Below are 19,316 nucleotides of genomic sequence, written 5' to 3'. Positions count from 1 at the left end.
CAGCCACCCCGAACGAGCCCCCCAAGGCCCCCATCCAGGACCTGCACCTTGACAGAGGCAGATGCGCTTCCCTGGGATCCCAGGCTCACAGCGAAGCCTCCTGCCCTGTCCCCTTCCCTGGGACCAGGGCACCGCCTCTCATCGCCCGGGCACCAGCCCCAGGCCTTCACTCCATCCCCTGCCCAGGGCAGCCGGGGGTGAGCGCTTTCCTCAAACCCCACAGGGCTTCCTCCCACAGCAGTGGCTCCCATACCCTCCTGCTGGCTGACTCTCTTTTCCAACCAATCAGCCAGCTTCACCTGGCCGGTGGCTTAGCTCAAACACACTAGATCCCTTTCTTCTGCTCTGCTCAAGTTCTTCACTCTACATGGAAGACCTCCCCCGTCCCTGAACCTAAGCAATCTGGCGAGCTCCTATATACTCGTCAAAGCCCATTTCAAATGACCCTACACTTGGGACACTGTCCCCCCTCAGTCAGGTAAGTCCATGCTCCGTCCCTCATGGCCTCAGATCTGACCATAAGAAGTCCGTTCAGCAGAGCAGAAGGGACTTGTCCTGGGTGTGGCCTCTGATATCGAAGCCCAGGGTGGTAGGCAGTGTACCACGAGGTCTACATCCACCTAGTGCAGCACAGAGTGGGTGCTCACCCCTCGCCTCTCCTGCCTCACGGGCCAGGCACAGTCCCACTTGTCCGCCAAATCCTAGTGCGGACACCACACTCCCTGAAGTCCTCCCTGGAAGAGGGACCCATGACCCTCCTGGGAGTCCAGGGGGCCAGCACTCGCCCCGCCTCCAGGGCTGCACGGAGGCACTGGGCACGGTGCACGTGGCAGGCTTCCAGGACACCTTCTAGCCACGCCGTGCAGAGTCACCCCTGCCCAGCCCTGCCGTGACCCTCTGACCCACTCATCAAGCCAGTGGAAGCTCACAGGCACTCACCTCTCACAGGATGGACGCCTGGCCCACCTCCCCAAGTTCGAGGCCAGGAAGGCCCCAAGGACCCTCCACCCTGAGGGCCGCGCAGGGCACTTCCTCTGGGTTGTTTATGGCCTGCAGGGTCTGCAGGAAATGCCCGGCCACAGCCCAGGGCAGGCCCAGCCGGCGGACAGACGGGCTTTTCCCGTGGCCCACGGCTCCCCGAACAGAGAGGAAGGCGGCCATCTGGCAGGGCAGCCAGGCCCAGGAAGGGCTGAGATGGACAGCGCTCCCCAGGGTGGGTCCTTCCCCTGGTGCAGGCGGGGCAGCCCATGGGGTGGGCAGAGGGGACAGCCGGGCCCGCTTTCTGAGATTCCACCTCTGTGCTGTGTCCAGCCTCTCTGTGACCAGGGCAGCTCTGGTGCGGACGCTTGCAGACTGGCCTGCCCTTCCTCCTTGTCCCCTCTGCTTGGCGGGGTGGGAGCAGCGGGGACTCGGCTGATGGCACAGGTGTGCTCCAGGTGGAAGCAACTCCCATGAAAGGTCACATTCAGAAAACTCGTCCCTAAAACCGTGCTGCCCCCAGGAAGTATCCAGGACCTGGGTCAGAGGGAGGCGGGCACCCACTCACCCCTTGTGCAGTCACCACCCAGTGCAGACACAGTGTCCCATCAGCAACGCCGACCCTCCCGCCCATGTCCGCAGCCACCATGCGCCGGGCTCCCCGAAGGAACAGCGTCTCCCTCCCACTCACTCACAGGTGCTCACGCCTTAAAAACAACACAGACTTTCACCTAGAACCTCTTGGACGCTGGATGCTGAGAACGTAAGGGTGAGTGAGGAGCAGACGGAGGACAGTTTGGAAGTTAAAGGGGGGGAGAGACGGAAACCCCATGCAGGCCTCTGCCTCCTGCAGGCTCGTCCCCGCCAGCCCACCCTCCCAGTGCCCCTGAGAACAGGAGGGCCGTCGGGGACAGCCTGCCACCCCTCCACCCTGACAGGCAGGGCTGGGCACCCCTCCTGACCCACTGCACACCGCAGCCACACCGGTGGTGATGTGAGACCGTGACACGCGGCAGGGGTGGGGGGCAGCAACCACGGGGGGGCCAATCTCTGGGAACCCCACCCCTTCCCCAAGGAGCTGGAATAACCCTCCTGCCTGTTAGCATATGAAGTTATGGGGGCACTTCGGGGCTCATCTCAGTTTCCTGGATGACCCCGTGCTCCGGGGCCACCTCTGGCCTCTCCAGACAGCCTGCATTCTGTCTGTGGGGTGCGTCCCCCTGAATAAATCTACCTTCACTCCACTGCTCTTGAATTCTTTCCTGCATGGAGCCAGGGACCCTCACATGATGGGGCGCATCCCCGGGGCTCCGCCCAACCCTGGGACCTGGCCGTGCCCCGCCCGATGCCCCCACAACCCCAGCCCCAAGTAAACCTCTCCCCGCACCGCTGACTGGTGTCCGGCTCTGTTTCTCCCTGACCTCATCGGCTGGCTGGCTGGGGGACAACCCGACACGTCTGGATTATGCCAAGCCAGCACCCGGTTCAGTCCGATGTGGGAAGACACACTAGTCAGAAGTCAGAGCCCAGCTGAGACCATAACATCAGAACCAGGCAAACTGGGAACAGCCACGGAGCCCCGAGTCAGGTCAGCTGCTCGAACCACCCGCATCTCCCCCAAGTGAAGCCCCGTCCTCCCCTCTTTCCAGAAACCACTGTGGCCCGAGCACTCCACCCGCCTGGCACTGCTCTGCACACGGCAGCCGGACCAGCGTGTCTCCAGTGGACCCGGTTGTGGCGGCATGGCACCCACTGACTTGGCCCAAACCCACTAACTGGGTTCCAGTGAGCTGCCCATCGTGGGGGACAGGGGACGGGGCTGTGTGGAGACAGAGATGCCATCCCTTTGCGTCTGAGTTATTGAAACAGAAGAACACGCACGAGGCTACACACGGCAGCATGGGCACCTCTCCGCCGTCCTTGCATTCGACGTTAGAGGCGCCAACACAGCACACGCTTCTCCACACCCTCCACGCACTCATGCTTGCTAAGGAGCTGGTCTCTGCATGTGCACACTGGGCCACACGGGAAACTCTGCAGGACAGACGGCCCTTCTGTTAAACGACCTGGGATCTGGGTTCCTCAGGAGGGAGGGGCAGTGGAGCGGCCATCGTCCCCAGGACAAGAAGTGGGATTAAACACACAGTCAGCCTCCCACCTTCCCAGAGGTGCACCTGAGGGACCCCCTCCCTGCTTTCCGGGGCAGAAAGCAGCGACATGGAGAACCCACAATGACTGAGGAGAGCAATTTTTAAATGGGAACACGGCTTGAGCCGCAGCCCCTCCACCGCCTGACTATGGACTCTCCAGGCAAGTGGCATCTACCCGGGAGGCGGAGCTGAGTAGCCCAACCAGCACGCATCCACGCTCCCTCCGTGGGGTGGGCGCAGGGGTGTGTTAGGTGCCCAGGAGGGAGCAGAACCACCCCTGTGCTGGGGGACCCAGGATGGGGACCACACCCAGGACGTAGGAGCCAGGACAGGGCCCCGGAGGCGGCAGAGGTCCAACGCCCCAGCAGACCCCAGCTCACCCCTGCACCCCTCCACCCCATGGCCAGTGCTGCCCTTGCTGTCCAGGCTGCTGCGGTGCGACCCAGGCACGTGGCGGTGCTCCTGCATGAGAGGACGCCCAGGGCGGAAGAGAGCGGGGTCTTAACCTGAGCTCCTCTGTACAGGCTGCTGCCACCCATCGGGGGCCCTGGGGGGCTGAATGGAGGGTAACGGGGGGTCGTCACTGCGGAATAAAGCAGAGTGAGGCGCCGTCCGTCCCCGAGTCCTCTCTGAGGGGCCATCGTGCAGGCGGCCAGCTCTGCTCCCTCCTTACTGTACGGCGTCTCCGGAGACATGGGGAACGCAGGCGTGAGGGGCAGGGTCTCACTGCCACTGCCAGTGGGCGAGAAGACCCTGCCGTCGACCCCGTCCAGGTCCTGGGGGTACACGGGGATCGCCGTCTGGAAGTGGCATGGGGTGGGGGTCAGGTGAGCCAGCCCTGGTCTGAGCGCGGGCCCAGGAGGCAGGGGTGGAAACCCAGGAAGTGCAGTGGCCATAAAGGTGGGGGAGCGTTGGGTGGTCCAGCCGGTGACAGCCACGTGGTGAGTGGAGCTGGTGGGGAGTCTGTGCGGGGGTGAGCGCCCGGGGAACGAAGTAGGTGAGTGACCTTCACCCGCAGTGTGTCCCCAGGCAGGTACGCACACGGCGCACTGAACCCACAGCTCAGGGAAGAGGCTGCCTGGACCCGTTTCCTCTATGGGCCCTGGCTCGGTGCCTGGATTAACATTAACGGTGACGTTCTCCTCCCCGTCTGCTCTGGGCCCCAGCGCTCCCGCCTGGACAGCACATGAAACCTGACATGAAAGGGTTCCTGGTCTGGGGGCTTGCCGACCCATCTTACTTCGATTCTGGTTAAAAGCCTGAACCATGCCTCCCGGAAGATGCTCTGATGTTCTCCCCAGGGGGTGGGGCGGGCGTCCCATGTCCACACTGACACACACGTTCTCCCTGCCCCCCTCCCGGGGACCCCGAGGGGCCTTGGGTGGGGACTTGGGCCCCCCTGCGGGGACCTGGAGGAAGTCTGTTTGCGGCTGGTGGCTGCTGTCCGCCCACGGAGTTCCGGGCCCTCATCCCTCCCACGGGTCAGAACACAGAGGTCCGATGACCGGAGCGAGGCACACGCCCAGGGCCCGCTCGGGACAGCGACCGCGCACCCATGCTCTGCACCCACACCCTGCCTCGGGCCAGGCCCCGGGCGTGCTGTGGCTACCTCCTTGGCGCTGGCTGGAGAGAGAAAGAACACCAGGCTTGGGGCCTGTTCCACACTGGTGGGCTTCCCCCAGCCGCACTTGGACTTGGAGAAGGCTGGGGGCCCCCCGGTGTTATTGTCATACTGCCCAACGCTCAGCTTCTGGAACCTTCCTCTCGGGGGCTCGTCACCTGCAGGGAGGGAAACAAGTGGGCTGGAGGCGCGTTCCGCGCGGGGCAGACCGCCAGCCCGTAACCGCGACCGACTTTAAACCTCTCAGAGACACTCGATTCATTATTTTTTCTTTTTCTGGTTCCAGAGCACCTTCCTCACCCGACAGGAAACCCCAGCCCCCTCCCGCGGCCCCAGCAACCACTAACCCACTTTCCGTCTTGATGGGTTTGCCTGTTTGGACATTTCATTGACAGGGAACCCCAGGGCTCCGGCCGCTCTCCCCCGGCATGACCGGTTACCACCCACTGTCAGTCTCTCCCACCGCCGGTTCCACCAGGACCTGTGTCCAGCGGGCTCCCCAGAATGGAGAGCCGGCTGGGCACCCAGCGGGGGCTCAGGAAGCACGGGGTGGGGGAACCCGGGGCCCTGGACCGAGCCCACTTCCCAACCCCCAGAGTCAGCAAGAAGGACTCTCCGTGGTGGTCGAGCTTGGAAAGGCCCCGGCGGCCGCAGGCATGGGGACTCACAGTCTGAGACCCCTGCCTGAGCTCAGCGCCCCCTCCTGCAGCACCTGCAGGCACCTCTGAGGCCAGAGGGCCTGCGTGCCGCTTCAGGACCACCACAGAGGGAACAGCCACTTTGACCAGACACAGACGTCTTTTTCTTGGGTCACCAATGTGTACACATTTCCACCTGCCTACATGGTCGGTCGCCTTCTTTACATGTTGTACTGCATCTTTTAGAAACATTTTACCCCTTCTTGTTTTTACAGAGAGGGTGTGGGAGGGGGGTGCGGGGCCCCGGAGGGAGGCTGGCCCCCACCCCGACACAGGCAGGGCCCAGACGCCATTCCCAGGGCAGGACAGGTGCATGGTGGGGGCCCAGCGCTTTTGGAAGGTGGATCGGGGTGGAAACGCCCGTGGGTGTCAGTCAGTGATGGGCAGGAGGACCCTGTGAGCCTGGCCACCCCAGGAGGGGACGACTGATGCCCCCCAAGGCTGTCGGGTCACAGCACGCGAAGCACGTCACCCAGGGAGACACCCAAATGCGCTGCTCTGAAATGGTGTGCAGCGGGGCAGCCCTTGACCTGCCTCCTGCAGCCCATCAGAGCTGAGAAATGCAGAGGCCTTCCCGGAAGGGACGGGGGGACCAGGAGATGGCCTCTGTCCGACAGGCAGGGCAGAAACGGTGTCCTGCAGACGTGGCCTGCTGCGGCCATGCCAGCGCGCTGGGAGCAGGCTGTGGGTGCTCCCCAGGGGTCTGCTGCTGGCCTGCAGAGGACAACCTGCACCCTGACCTCCACGTGATGTGACCTCAGCCCTGACCTTTGAGCCAGAGGGCTTCAGGAACCGAGGCCCCCTCCAGCGTGCGGTCCTGTGTATGAGACCAGCCTCAAGGATGCACTCAAAGGCACTGCTGTGAAAACACATCCGGGTGGGACCAGGGCCCACGAGGAAACACGCAGAGCCGAGCAGGCAGTCTCAGGAGCCATCCGTCCCTGCAGCTGGTGCGGATCTGTGGGTGGCCCCGCTCCTGGGCTTCCTCCAGGCCCCAGAAACATCCCCTGGGAGGCAGGACACACCTCCACAGCCAGGTGGTGCTGTAGGCACGTCAGTGATTAAGCACATGTGTGGCTGCATCACCGTGCCGCGTGCCAGAAACTGACACGGCGTTGTGCACTGACCGCACTTCAATAAAGAATGTAACAAACACAAAAATACAACCAAAAAGGAATGATCTATGTGGACCATGGAGTAGGGGGGACCCCTGGCTGAGATCGGGGACCCCTCCTTCTGCACACGTGCCAGCGCGGCCGTGGACGCCCCCTCCACCTCTCATGTCCTTCACCCCTCGTGAACTTTGGGTAACGACGTCTGAGTCCTCCCAGCTTTGGAACTGCCCCCAGCAGGCAGAAGTGCCCCGTCCCCGGGCAGCGGCCAGGCTCCAGGTGGCCAGGACACAGACGAACACAGACAGGCTCCAGGCGACACTCAGGCCACCTGGCTGTGCACGGGAATCACATTCATGGTCTGGACCCTCGGGCCGACCCTGCCCTGTGAAGTCACAGCCTGTGGAGTGAGGCCAGGAGGCTGGCGTCTTCGTAAAATTCCCCAGCGTTTCCAAACACACAAACCAGTGGGAGGACCAGGGCCAGTCTCCAGCATAGAGTCACGCATGGGGGAGCGTTTAAAATCATTCTGACGCCAAGCAGGATCCAGGCCAATTCACCCCAACCTCCTGGGGGAAGCCCGCAGGCATGTGCAAAGCTCCTGCGACTGACACACTCCCAGGTGGCAGTGCCGAGCGGGCGGATGCATGACCTTCGCCTCCACCTGGGTGGCTGCCAGGGGCAGCATCTTCACACGGGGGCCTGCCCACGGGTTCTGGAAACTCCCTCGCATTCCTGGGAGCAAAGGCCAACACCAGGGATGCACACAGATGGCCTGCCCCCGAGTTAGCTCCAGGCTCCCCATTTGGATAAACGTGCTTCCTCTGCAGAGCGAGTGTCAATGGGAGAAGGGCAGAGCGACAAGGAGACGCCCAAACACGCTTCCAGACTGATTCAAGCGGCTCTGCTCTCCCTGATGCGGAAATGCAGACGGACTCCCCCACAGGGCGTGTTCCCAGGGAGCGGGGACATCTGTCAGTTAGTCCCCATCCGACCCCAGGGCCTCAGGGGACGTGGGAACCAGGCCAGCAGGCTCCGCAGATCTGTGCCCAGAGGCCCAGGGAGGGCAGCTGCCTTGAGGACTGTGGGACTGGAAGTCCTCCGCACCGGGAAACGCAGAAGAGCTGGGCAGGAGGGAGCCTCTCCTCTAAAGACGTTTTTTAATGGAAATGATCATGTCCAGAAAGCTAGGAGGCGCACCCTTGCACTGCGAGGAGTGCAGGAGACCGTGTCCTGCGCAGGCGTGCCTGTGACTCACGGCACAGACCCCATGGGACTGCTGCCCTCAGGGCGCCAGCGGCAGAGGCTGGCACCTACTTTCCACTCCTTTCTGCTTCTTTGAGTCTCTTCCTTTTCTGTCATTACCTGCCCACTCCGCCCCCGCCCCAGAGCCCTGGATCTCACCGGCCGCCTCCTCAAACACTTGAGGAAGCATGATGTTTCCACCACACACCTCAGGACGGTCACAAGGACTGTCCACTTGTGGGGCCTCCTTCCACAGAAGGTGAGCCAGGAAGGTGCAGCCCCAGGCACGCACGGCTGATGGCGGTGAGGAGGAACAGCACAGGACTTCAGGTCCCGGGCCATCTTCCCATCATCTCTTCCCTGTCCTGACCCAGGGGGCTCACCACCACCCACCCCGGGATGAGGCAAATTCCACGTCTCGCCTGTGAAGGCCCATCATGCATCGGGGGTCACGTCCGTGCGGACCAGCTCGTGTCCACCACGCTGAGACAGAGCTTCCAGAAACACGCCCCCGACACCGGACGCCCGGGGTCTCCAAAGAGGGCTTGCCAGCACCTGAGGAAGCATCTCCTCAGCACGTCAATGAAAGAGCCACCGGGGGAGGGGGTTATAGCTCAGGGGTAGAGCGTGAGCTTAGCAGGCACGGGGTCCTGGTTCAATCCCCAGCAGAAAAGAACTGTTAAAGAAAAAGGAAAGAAGGAATTGCCATGTGGCCCAGCAGCCCCACTCCCGTGTGTGTGCCCCAGGGAACTGAGAAGAGGTGATGGAACGAACACTTGTGCACGAACGTTCACACGGCCCTGCTCACAAACACTGGAGGTCCCCACCCACGGACGGAGCACAGCGCAGTGCAGCCATGCAGAGGAACGCCACTCAGCCCTGAGCACAGCAGGGATGAGCCCGACAAATGTTAGTTATGCCTGCATTGACACGGAACACCCCGAAGAGGCCGATCCACGGAGACAGAAGGCAGACCGGGGGCGGTGGGATCTGGGGAAGTGTGGAGCGGGGCCGACTGCAGTGGGTGCAGACTCCTCCTGAAATGACAGAAGTGTCCTGGACCCAGACAGTAGGGACAGCTACACAACATGGAAGGCACATGATGTCACAATACTGTGCACTTGAAAATGGTGAAAATGGTCAATTTTATGTCACATGTATTTTTCTGCAGTGAGAATGTGAGGGTGGTCCACAGATCTCTGATGGCTGCGTGTGTGAGCAGCTTACGGGAGCCACAACCTTGGTTTCACGATGGTGAAGACGGTGCCAGGAGACAGAAGTTCTAAAAGCAGGACCGCGGGCCCGGGAGGGTTCAGAACCAGAGCTGCAGGCCAGCCCAGCATCCAGGGACGTGGGAACACGCCCGTCAATGTGACCTCGTGGGGCCCTGAAACCCGTGTGTGGAGCGAGGGTCATTGGGGGCAAAAGGAACTGAGTCACTCACCCCAAATTCAAAGGGCGCTTCTGCAGAAAAACAGAAAGCATCTCCAACAAGAGCTACCCTACTTCCCACCATGAAGGATGTTCCCACCCGGAGCGCGGAGCTTCCGTGTGCCTGCGGGCACCCGACTCGCGGCCCCTGCTCACAGTCCTGAAGAATCCGTCTGAAGCCACGTGGGGCGCCCGGCGTCCTGACCCCAGGCAGGAGTGTCTTTTTAGATCTCACGGCACAAGCACACCCCACCCGCCACTTCATCTCAGGCAATGAGAGCTCAGCTGGAGAAACTCCAGTTTCGTCTGCGGCCACGAACAGAGGGAAGAGTCCTTCACAGGAACACAACCGACCCCCTGGCCCTGGTCGCTGGCCCTCAGCCCGCAACCTCCCCCATCCTGGGTCCCTGGTGGGCCTGGCAGGAGCAGCCCCCCCGTATTCCCAGGGCCCCCTGCTCTGCAGGAGCTCCTGATGGGGGCAGGGGACAGTGGTGCCTGGGAGGAGCTGGGACCCCTGGGCACAAGGGGAAGAGACGGGTCGGGAGGCATCTCAGAGAGAACGTGACCCTGGGCTGACCCTGGGGACTTGCTCAGCTCTTAAAATGGCATGAATGAGCCCAAACCCAGGCTGCATGAGGCCTGAGAGCCTGACATCTCAAGACAGGTCTGTCTGTGGCCAGGCCCCCTCGCGGTCTGAAACCCACCAAGAGAACCGAACCGTGGCTCCAGGGGGTGAGCTCTTGCTGTCTCCCGGGTGACCGGGGGCGTGACCTCCACCCTCTTATCCCTGAGACCGCCTGCCATTGCCAACGTTGGGCCTCTGCCAGGCGGGACACAGAGCTGCCGCGCGGGGACACCGGGCCGGCCCGCCCCCGGGACCCAGGAGCAGCCCCGTCTGCAGCTGGTCGCCTGGACTTGGAATGGCAAGGAGGACAGGCCCGAGGGTGGAGAGGTGAGGCCGGAGCCCTCTTTCTTGGCCCCACACGTCCCCAGACCTCAGGCTCTGCCCCTGAGCTGGGACCCTCTTCCCGGACATGCCTGGGAACACACACAGGGTGGCCATGCAGGAAGTGCCCCAAGCCGGGTCTGAGCCTGAGTCACCCACCCTCTCTGACCTGGTACTTCCTGTCTGAATGGACAGGACAGCCCATCCTTGGGCGCGTCTACCCAGAGGAGCCAGGAGCGCCCCACGCACGGCGCCTCCTTGGTTCTGTGCAGCCCAGCTCCTCTGTCCCGTGCCTGGGCAGGCACGAGGCTGCTCCCCAGAGCCGCAGAGGGGGCGCAGTCTTGCGGCATCGGGCTGGGGTCCCCGGCAGGCGGGGGTCCTGCTGCTGTGGGGTCGGCCTGAGGTGCCCTTTCTGAGATGCCTGCAGAGTCTGCATCCCCGGGGAAAGGAGGTGACCCCGAGGGCAGCCGTTCCATCTCCTGACCGGGTCAGGGGCCTGTCCGGGCACCTGGCCCCCCAGCCCTGGGACACCCGTGGACTCCCCACACCTCGGCTCTCCCCGCGTCTGCACAGCCCGGGGCAGCCATCCTCCAGGAAAGTCCATGCTTCCTGCTCCCCAGTGCCCCTGGCTCTCTGCCCCACCCACCACCTGGGGCTCGTGCGCGCCACCTCCCCACCACACGCCCCCGGAGACCCACACGGTGGGAATCCACGGCTAAGATCCTTGCTTTCCACACTGGATCCCTGTGGCGGGGCACATGTAGCTTTATGTAATTTAAACTGATGGGCTCCCACTGTCAGCGGCTGAAGTCGGTACTTGTCACTGCTCTGAACTGCCTGCAGCATAAATCAGTCCTTGGACGCAGGCAAGACACCTGTGTCTGCAGAAGCCCTCAAAGGCAGCACTGGCCATGACGTCCCAGAGTGTCTGTAAGCAGAACGCGGGGCTGCCAGGGCCCTGCGACTGTTGGCGGCGGTTGATGTAACAGAAACACGGTATTTGGACAACAGGAGGCAAGTTGCCCTTAGGTATGCGGGAAACGGAGGGCTGCCTGCCATCCATCCTTAATTGTCACAGACTTCTTCTGTTTCTTGGGTATCATCCGTTGAAATCTCCCCCCATGTAGAGGATGTGATGGAAGAAACCCCTGTGGGCAGGGCGGCAGAGAAGCGGGGAGACCTGGGGTGTGGGGTGGCACCAGGTCCCAGGGCGCCCAGACCAGAGCCGGGTAGCCACGGGGGCACCGTGAGATGCCCCCACATCTCAGCCCATTTACAAGCTCCTCCGAGGCTCTCTGAGACCAGACCCCACCTCTGCAGGGCCTCTCTCTTGTCCTGTGGGGAGACTGGCTCCCTGACCTGTCCCATGATGAATCTCGCTGAGGTCCCCATGCCAACCCAGTGGAGCCACAGGGGACCCGGGAGAGTCCTCTGCATTTCCGCCAGCACTGCACCCTCTATTCACAACATCAGCACGTGCCAGGAAACAAGATGAATACGTCACTGGCACTGCCCTTGAGGGGTTATACGGCTGGTGGCAAAACATGAGACTGTGCAATAAGGACACAGCCATGGGATGCAGAGTCAGATACACAGAAGCTCAGTTTACACATCATGGTGAGTGTGAAGGCCAGGGTGACGCCAACAAGCTTCAATGTAGTGCCTGGAGTAGTACAGGTGCTCAGAGCAGCAGGGCTTACCAGCACATTTACCACTAGCATCCTCATCACCACCATCACCATCACCATCACCACCATCACCACCATCACCATCATCATCACCATCATCACCACCATCACCACCATCATCATCACCATCATCACCACCATCACTACCATCATCATCACCATCATCATCACCAACATCATCACCATCATCGCCATCAGCACCATCATCATCACCATCACGACCATCATCACCATCATCATCACCACCATCATCACCACTATCATCACCATCATCATCACCATCAGCACCACCATCATCATCACCATCAGCACCATGATCATCACCATCACCATCATCGTCTTGACAATCATCACCATGATCTCCACCGTCACCATCATCACCACCATCACCACCATCATCACCACCATCATCATCACCTCAGGGCATGACCTGTATGATCCTTACTAACTTCATGACACTGGGGTCTCTGTGACGACCCCTTGTCTACAGCCAGAATGAAGACACGTGTGGCAGTCAGCACCTGGGGTCAAGATGCCAGGCAGGCCAGGGAGGGTCTCATGCAGAAGAGCCAGCGTCTTGGAACTTTCCAGCCTATTTCCCATCTGTAAGCAAGACTGGAGGTGGCTCTGATCAGACACTATCCCATCCCAAGAGGGCTGAGCCTCAGGCACACAGACATGGAACGACACCTGTGGGGGTGACAGCCACCGTCCTCGGCGTGTCATGGGGCCTTTCAGACTCGCTGCGCCCTCCAACTCAGTAAGATTGGACTGAGAGCCATGTGTGGACCGGCTCAGCTGCACAGCCCTGGCTCCCCGATCTGGGGGAAGGAAACCTGCTGGGGCTGGAGTGCCTTCAAAGCACAGGTTTCCAGCACCCCCAAGCCTTCTGCAATGTTCCACGCCTCAGGGTCAGCAGGGCAGCTCTACAGTTTTATGACTTCCCTTGCATCAATGACTTTTTTCCTCTCCCTGGCTGATCTAGCTTTCTGCACCTGAGAGATGTAAATACCGACATTTAAGTATTAAAATCAAGTGGGTAAACAATGAGGTCCTGCTGTATGGCACAGAGAACTACACTCTATACCTTGTAATGACCTATAATAGTAGAACATGAAAAGGAATATTTATCTGTATAAATGAATCACTATTCTGTACACCAGAAATTAACACAGCATTATAATTGGACTATACTTAAAAATTTTTTTCAATTTAAAAATTTTAAAAATCAAACAAAAATCTCTCTGTACCTGCCAGGGAGGGAAGGACGGTCTCCTGCCCCCTCAGTTCTAATAGCTGAGAGCTACAGATGTGTGCATTCTTGGCAGGATCTCTATCAAGACAAGATGTCCCAGAAGGAGAACCAGAAGTCAGCGTGCAGGCTGTTCTGAGAGCCCCCCGCACTGTCCACAAGCTGCATCAGATGCCTGTGTGAGTCCCAATGCACTGCACCTCCCAGCTTGGCACTGCCCTCACACAGGAGCTCACTGTGGGTGGAACACCGGCTCTGGGGTGGGAGGCCAGTCCCTGAGCCAGTGAGCCACCCTCGTGCTCCTACCAGAAGCTCACTTCCAAACTTCAGGAAGGTCTCTGAGGATGAGCATCCAATTTGCTCACCTCTACTCCCCAGACACCACCAGAGCTCTAAAAGCACAGGGGAAAAAACCCAACGCATGCCCGAGATTCCTACCAGGCAAGAAATGGATTAAGAAACACTCCAATTGGATCTGCATAATTAATAACCAAACATGCTGAGTGTTACGGATTTGTTGATGTATTCAAGTCCTTTCATTTCAAAAATGACACTGAATTATTTTTATGATAAAAGGAACTGGAGAAGATCTAAAAATCAAAATAAAAATTCCAGTAATTCCAGTAGTGAGTTTATCAAGTCACTGAAGCATGGCCACCTGGAAAGAGGAGGAGATGGGGACCTGGAAGGGGAGATGAGTACCTGGAAGGGGAGGAGATCAGGACCTGGAAGGGGAGATGAGGACCTGGAAGGGGAGATGAGGACATGGGAAGGGAGGAGATGAGGACGTGGAAGGGGAGGAGATGAGAACCTGGAAGGGGAGGAGATGAGGACCTGGAAGGGGAGATGAAGACCTGGAAGGGGAGATGAGGATGTGGAAGGGGAGGAGATGAGGGACTTGGAAGGGGGGAGATGAGGAACCTGGAAGGGGAGATGAGGACGTGGGAAGGAAGGAGATGAGGATGTGGAAAGGGAGGAGATGAGGACATGGAAAGGGAGGAGATGAGGGACCTAAAAGGGGAGGAGATAAGGACTTGGAAGGGGAGATGAGGACGTGGAAGGGGAGGAGATGAGGACCTGGAAGGGGAGATGAGGACCTGGAATGGGAGATGAAGACCTGGAAGGGGAGATGAGGACCTGGAAGGGGAGATGAGGACCTAGAAGAGGAGATGAGGACCTAGAAGGGGAGGAGATGAGAACCTAGAAGGGGAGGAGATGAGGGACCTGGAACGGGGGGAGATGAGAACCTGGAAGGGGAGGAGATGAGGGACCTGGAACGGGGGGAGATGAGAACCTGGAAGGGGAGGAGATGAGGGACTTCCTCAAACCCCGGGCTCTCTGCTTTATGGTCGTCATGAGGACTGACACCCATCACGGGAGAGAGAGGCCATCAGACAGTAACCGGAGCCTTGGACTTCTTTCCCCCAATATACTCGCATGCTTCCGACCTCCTCCAGGTCTCAAAGGAGGTTTCAATCGAAGGAAAAATAAGATTTCTGGTTTTAACTTTCCCAAGTGCTTTCTTTTAAGTAGGTTCAGCGAGCTGAGACAGTTTTATTCCCACTGAAGCGTGTTTTAAACTCAGAATCTCCTGAACGTACTTGACCGAGCGAGTCCACAAGGCAAACCCTCCCACCCGGGCCCGGCCGTATTCAGCTGCTGCCATCACGGCTGTGGTCAGCTCCTCCCGGGGACCCCTCCAGCTTCGCCCAGCTCTGCGCACCAACACCCAGGGTCTCAGGTGCTCGGGGGGCCGGGATGTCACTCCTGATGCAGGTGCAGGATGCTGCGTGCAGACCCGCGCTCCCTGGCCCGCCCATCACCCGGGCACGGGACAGGGTTTCTTTTAACAGACGAAGTGAAAAGAAGTTCTTTACTCAAGTCACACAGGGGACCCTAAACAGGACCCAGGTCTGCAGAGCTGAGGTTCCCCCAGCCACCTGGACCCGGGAGGGTCTGAAATCCTCCCCGTTGGACTGCCAAGCGGGCAGGGTCCCTGGGTGCAGCCACAGGGGCCTATTCCTGTTCTCTGCCAATGACCCATGTGACCTTGGGCAGGCCACTAACTGACACCTCCGGAGGCTCCACTGTGAGATGAGAGGTCCCTGCACCGAGGGGCCTCAGAGGACGAAGGGCCTGAGGACAAGGCAGCGCAGTCCATCCCCATCGGTGATCCCAGCTCGGATTTTCGGCCGGCATGCAGGCAGACTTGGGAGCAGGAGGCAGCCGTGGGGCCCTTCCTTCCTCACCCTTCCTGTCCTCAGATTTAGAGGCAGGGCCACCAAGGAACCAGTGATGCCCCAGGTGGGGATATACGGGCACACTGACACTGGAGGGAGGGCCTGGCCTCACCGGGCGCCCCACATCCAGCCCTGAGGTGGCCTCTGGGTCCTCGCAGCCCCTCTCCCTCCACCTCCCCAGGCCTCAGGGCACCCACGCCTGGACGCCCGACCCGGCCCCATTCTCCTCTGTGTGGAAGCCTCTAGACACACCTTCCCCTGTGACTTCACACCGTTCCTAGAGCCAGATGCCCCCACTCTGTTCCAGTGCCCTCTCCTCCAGGCCACCCTGGCCACCTCTCCTGGGCCCCATGGCCTGTGTCTCCCACCTTGAAGAGCCTGTCTCAGACCCCAGTGCCTGCCCCCACGTCCATGCAGCCACGAACCCAGGTCACCTTGTCCACCACAGCCACCCTGGCCTTTCCAGGCCTCCCAGCAGGACAGGAAGGCCTGGCACTGCTGCCGCACTGCCACGTCCCAGGGGTGACAGCCTGCCAGCCCCGGCCACCATGGAGCACAGCCCCCACTGCTCTGTGGCCTGGATTTCCGCTGCACCTCTCAGCCCCGACTCTCTGGACCTGCCCCTCGGTCACCGCTCCCGAGACCCTCTTCCTCTGGCTTGTAGGCTGCTGCCCCAGGAACAGCCTCCCCAGTCCTGGCTCAGAGAATCTCCCACACCCAGTTGGGGCAGTTCTTCCCCTGCCCCAACAAGCCCATGCTCCAGACGCAGTAAGGAGCCAGGCATCCTGCAAACCCAGACGCTGACCAGCACACCTCCCGTGAAATGCCAGCTCACCTTGTCTCACGGGGCCCCTGCCAGGGCCTCCCCCAATGTCCTGCAGGTGGCTGCTGGCCCGCAGTCCACCTCCCACGCCATCTGGGGGCACAGGGGCCATTGGCCGGGCTGCCCGGCACGCTCATGTGGGTGGGGATGGGCTCAAAGGTGGGGTCCAGCTCCAAGATCAGCCTGTTCAGCTGCTCGATGGACTGGTCGATGTCCAGGGTTGGGGAGCCCGGGGAGGGGTCTGCGCTCAGCTCCGGGACGGCGCCGTTCACGACACTAACGTCCGGAGCCCTGGGCTTGAAGGCCGCTCTGCCGGGAGGGGGTCTCTGCGTGTCGGTGGGATGTGGCCCGGGGCCCACGCCCCTCTGGATGGCCACTCGACTGCTGGCCCCCTGGGTCGGGGTGACCGGGACCCTGGGCTGGGTCTGCGCCGGGCTGCGGCCGCCGAGCCTGGCCTCCCCGTCGGGGGCGAAGCCATACTGGTGGGCGTCCACCATCTGCTGCTGGCGCACCCAGGTCTGCGTGGAGTAGCCGCTCTGCCCATAGGCCTGCATCAGGGCAGGCGCGTGGGGCTTCCTGAGCACGGGCTGCGGCGGCCTGGGCTTGCGGCCCCCGAAGGCCCACTCGCGCTCATACAGGGGGTCCCCGCCCAGGCCCAGGTCGGGGGCAGGGGCTCCGTGCTGGTCCTCGCCGGTGTTGCTGCCAAACCCGTCTGACAGGAGCGAGTTCTGGCATGCTCTGGTGGCAGGCGAAGGGTCCCAAGTGGGCGGACGCGTGGCCCTCTGAGGAGGACAGCGTCCCCGTGCTCTCCACGCTGCACAGGTCGTGGCCGGGCATCTCATCATCCAGAATGTCCATCTCCCAGTCCTTGGGGGCAGCGTCCCCGTTCACGTGCACCTGGGCCGGCACCATGTGGTGGGTCCCACCGCACTTGCTGTGGCCATCGCTCATGTCCTGCAGAGGGCTTCCGGGGTCCTCCAGGCCAAAGCCGCTGAGCAGCTGGTCCAGCTCGGCCTTCTCCTGGGGGCTCAGGCCCCTCTTGGGTCCTGGGCCTGGGTGCTCCTCGGTCCTGTCGGTCCTCCCTGAGGCCATGGAGTGGCCGGAGTCACTGCTGATGGACAGGGTGTGGTCGCTGTGGTCCGGGCTGCTGGTGGCGGGGACAGCCGGGGGCCCACCAGGGACTGCCGGGGTCCGAGCTGCTCTTCTTTCTCACCTTGGCGTAAAGGCTGCCATCGACGGGGCCCTGCATGTGCAGCACTGGTGGGGAGAAAACGAGGTGAGTCAGGGATGAAAGGCGCTCCAGGCTCTTGGAAGGGGTCTGCTCATCTGACTGAAGACGTAAATAATCTCACAGCAGACAATCCAGAACAGTCAGGCCCGGAGACTCCCCAAAGCTCTGCATACACCCCTGCGACGTGAACGCCAAGCAGTTAGCACACTCACACGTCTCAGCCCCAGACTCGTCTCCACCTTTTCATGCAAAGGGCACGGGGTCCCTTAGAGAGCTATGGGATTCTCCACCCTCGGCGTCACCCGACTGGAGGACTCACTATTAATGTCACCCCTCATCTGAATGCTGAGCTCAGCTCAGCTCACAAACCCCCTGGATTCAGGCATGGATGGCGTGTGTCAGACAAGAGGGAGCTCCTGCCAACTCTGCTGAGCGCCTCCCTGGGCGCTGGGTACCAAAGTCCTAGCAAACAGAGCCTCTGAGTCGGGAGCTGCTGAAATCTAAAACGGAACTCAGTGGAAGGCCTCGGGCCTTCCTGTAAGTGCAGCATCTCTGGGCCCGGAAGGTGCCATGAACACAGGGCAGGGCCTGAGAACACTGGACCAGGTCTGGAACCACAGACCTCCACGCATCGGGATGGCCGGGAAAACAGAGTCCGGCCTCTGATGGGAAACTGCGCCGCTCAGTCAGCCATCCCCCCAAGCCCCAAACTGCTGCCGAAGTCCCTGGTAACTGGGAGGGAGGGCGCCCCACAGGTAGGAGGCTTACCATCAGCACCTCCCCGCCACCCTCCTCTGTCCCCATTTCCCCAACCATGAAACTGCATTCCAAGCAAGGGCCTGAACCACGCCGTGTGGGCCCCGGGGGGCGCTGAGTCCCAGCGGCCACGGGGCCTGGAGCCACTTACTCTGCAGAGGCCCAGTGTGCTGGGTGTGCTGCACCGTCAGTGGCCCCAGCTTTTTTGAAGGCGCTGAGGTGACACTTGAGCACAGAGACCTGTGGGGTCTGCAGGGTGCGGGGCCAAGGGCAGGCACGACCCCGGGCTTCCTTCCCGTTTCAACTGCACCCCAGGGAAAGCAGGGTGAGAAGTGATGCGGACAGCGGACACTGGGGTCCCGGCTGGGGTGGAATCTCAGTGACTCAGCCTAAAGCCGTGCCTGGCGGGGAGAGCTGGGCAGAGAAATGGCGCACACAGCGCTGTCCATAAACCAGGCCATAGACGGGCACCTTGTGACGTGCGTGCCTCAGGGGAGCAGCTGGACTGAGCACTTGGAGCAAGCACCTGCCGGTGTCACCCCCACCACCGTGAAGGTGCCACGTGGACCTGCATGTGTGTTTCCAGGTCATCACTCAGGTCGCTGTTGGGTCATGCAGGAGGGCTGGAGCTGAAGATCAGACAGCCGTCATTCACATCCTGGCTCGACCCCACCCCGCCCTGGGGCCACCACCCTGCGTCTGCTGAGCGTGGGCCCAGAGGTCACAGCTCGTGAACCAGTGTCCTTCTAGCCCTGAGGAAACACCAGATTAACCTGGCTTTGGAGAGGGACCTGCTAGGGTGGCCAGGAAATTGCAACCAGCGCGCAGCCAGGTCTCTCTCATCTCTTCTGCTGAGTGTGAGCGGGGACGACACTCCGCTCCCTGAGAACCCCAGAACGGAGGGTCAGACCAGCGCCAGGCCTGGGAGGGCGGGCTGCCAGAGGACAGACCACCGGTCTCACAGCTGGATGGGCGACGGGTGGGGTCGGTGGGAGTCTGCGATTTCTAGAAACAGATGTCATAGCACAAAGGCTGGGCGTCTACTTCCCTCTCCCTGAATTGGAATGAAAATGGACTGTCACAATGAGTTAAGAAGAGAAAAAAAAGAAGCCAAGAATGAGCTGGGTGAAAATGCCTCTGATCTG

The 19,316-nt window shown here is 61.1% G+C and overlaps 1 protein-coding gene and 1 long non-coding RNA gene across 2 annotated transcripts in view; one reads left to right on the top strand and one right to left on the bottom strand.

Moving 5' to 3' along the window:
• Window positions 1-19,316, bottom strand: part of LOC116659625 (tensin-3-like) — an 84,528-nt gene that overhangs the window by 30,486 nt on the left and 34,726 nt on the right. The window contains 4 exon segments of the mRNA XM_032467413.1: window positions 16,197-16,290; window positions 16,292-16,918; window positions 16,920-17,366; window positions 17,368-17,441. Coding sequence (XP_032323304.1) covers window positions 16,197-16,290; window positions 16,292-16,918; window positions 16,920-17,366; window positions 17,368-17,441 — 1,242 coding nt within the window.
• LOC116659637 lies at window positions 1,095-3,296 on the top strand. Its single transcript, XR_004315022.1, has 3 exons — window positions 1,095-1,213; window positions 1,312-1,425; window positions 1,676-3,296. It is a non-coding gene; the product is annotated as an uncharacterized LOC116659637 (long non-coding RNA).

This window comes from Camelus ferus, chromosome 24 (genome assembly GCF_009834535.1).
Source record: "Camelus ferus isolate YT-003-E chromosome 24, BCGSAC_Cfer_1.0, whole genome shotgun sequence".
Taxonomy (NCBI): domain Eukaryota; kingdom Metazoa; phylum Chordata; class Mammalia; order Artiodactyla; family Camelidae; genus Camelus; species Camelus ferus.
The sequence above is the reverse complement of the archived record's forward strand: the minus strand, read 5'-3'. Positions and strand labels throughout refer to the sequence as shown.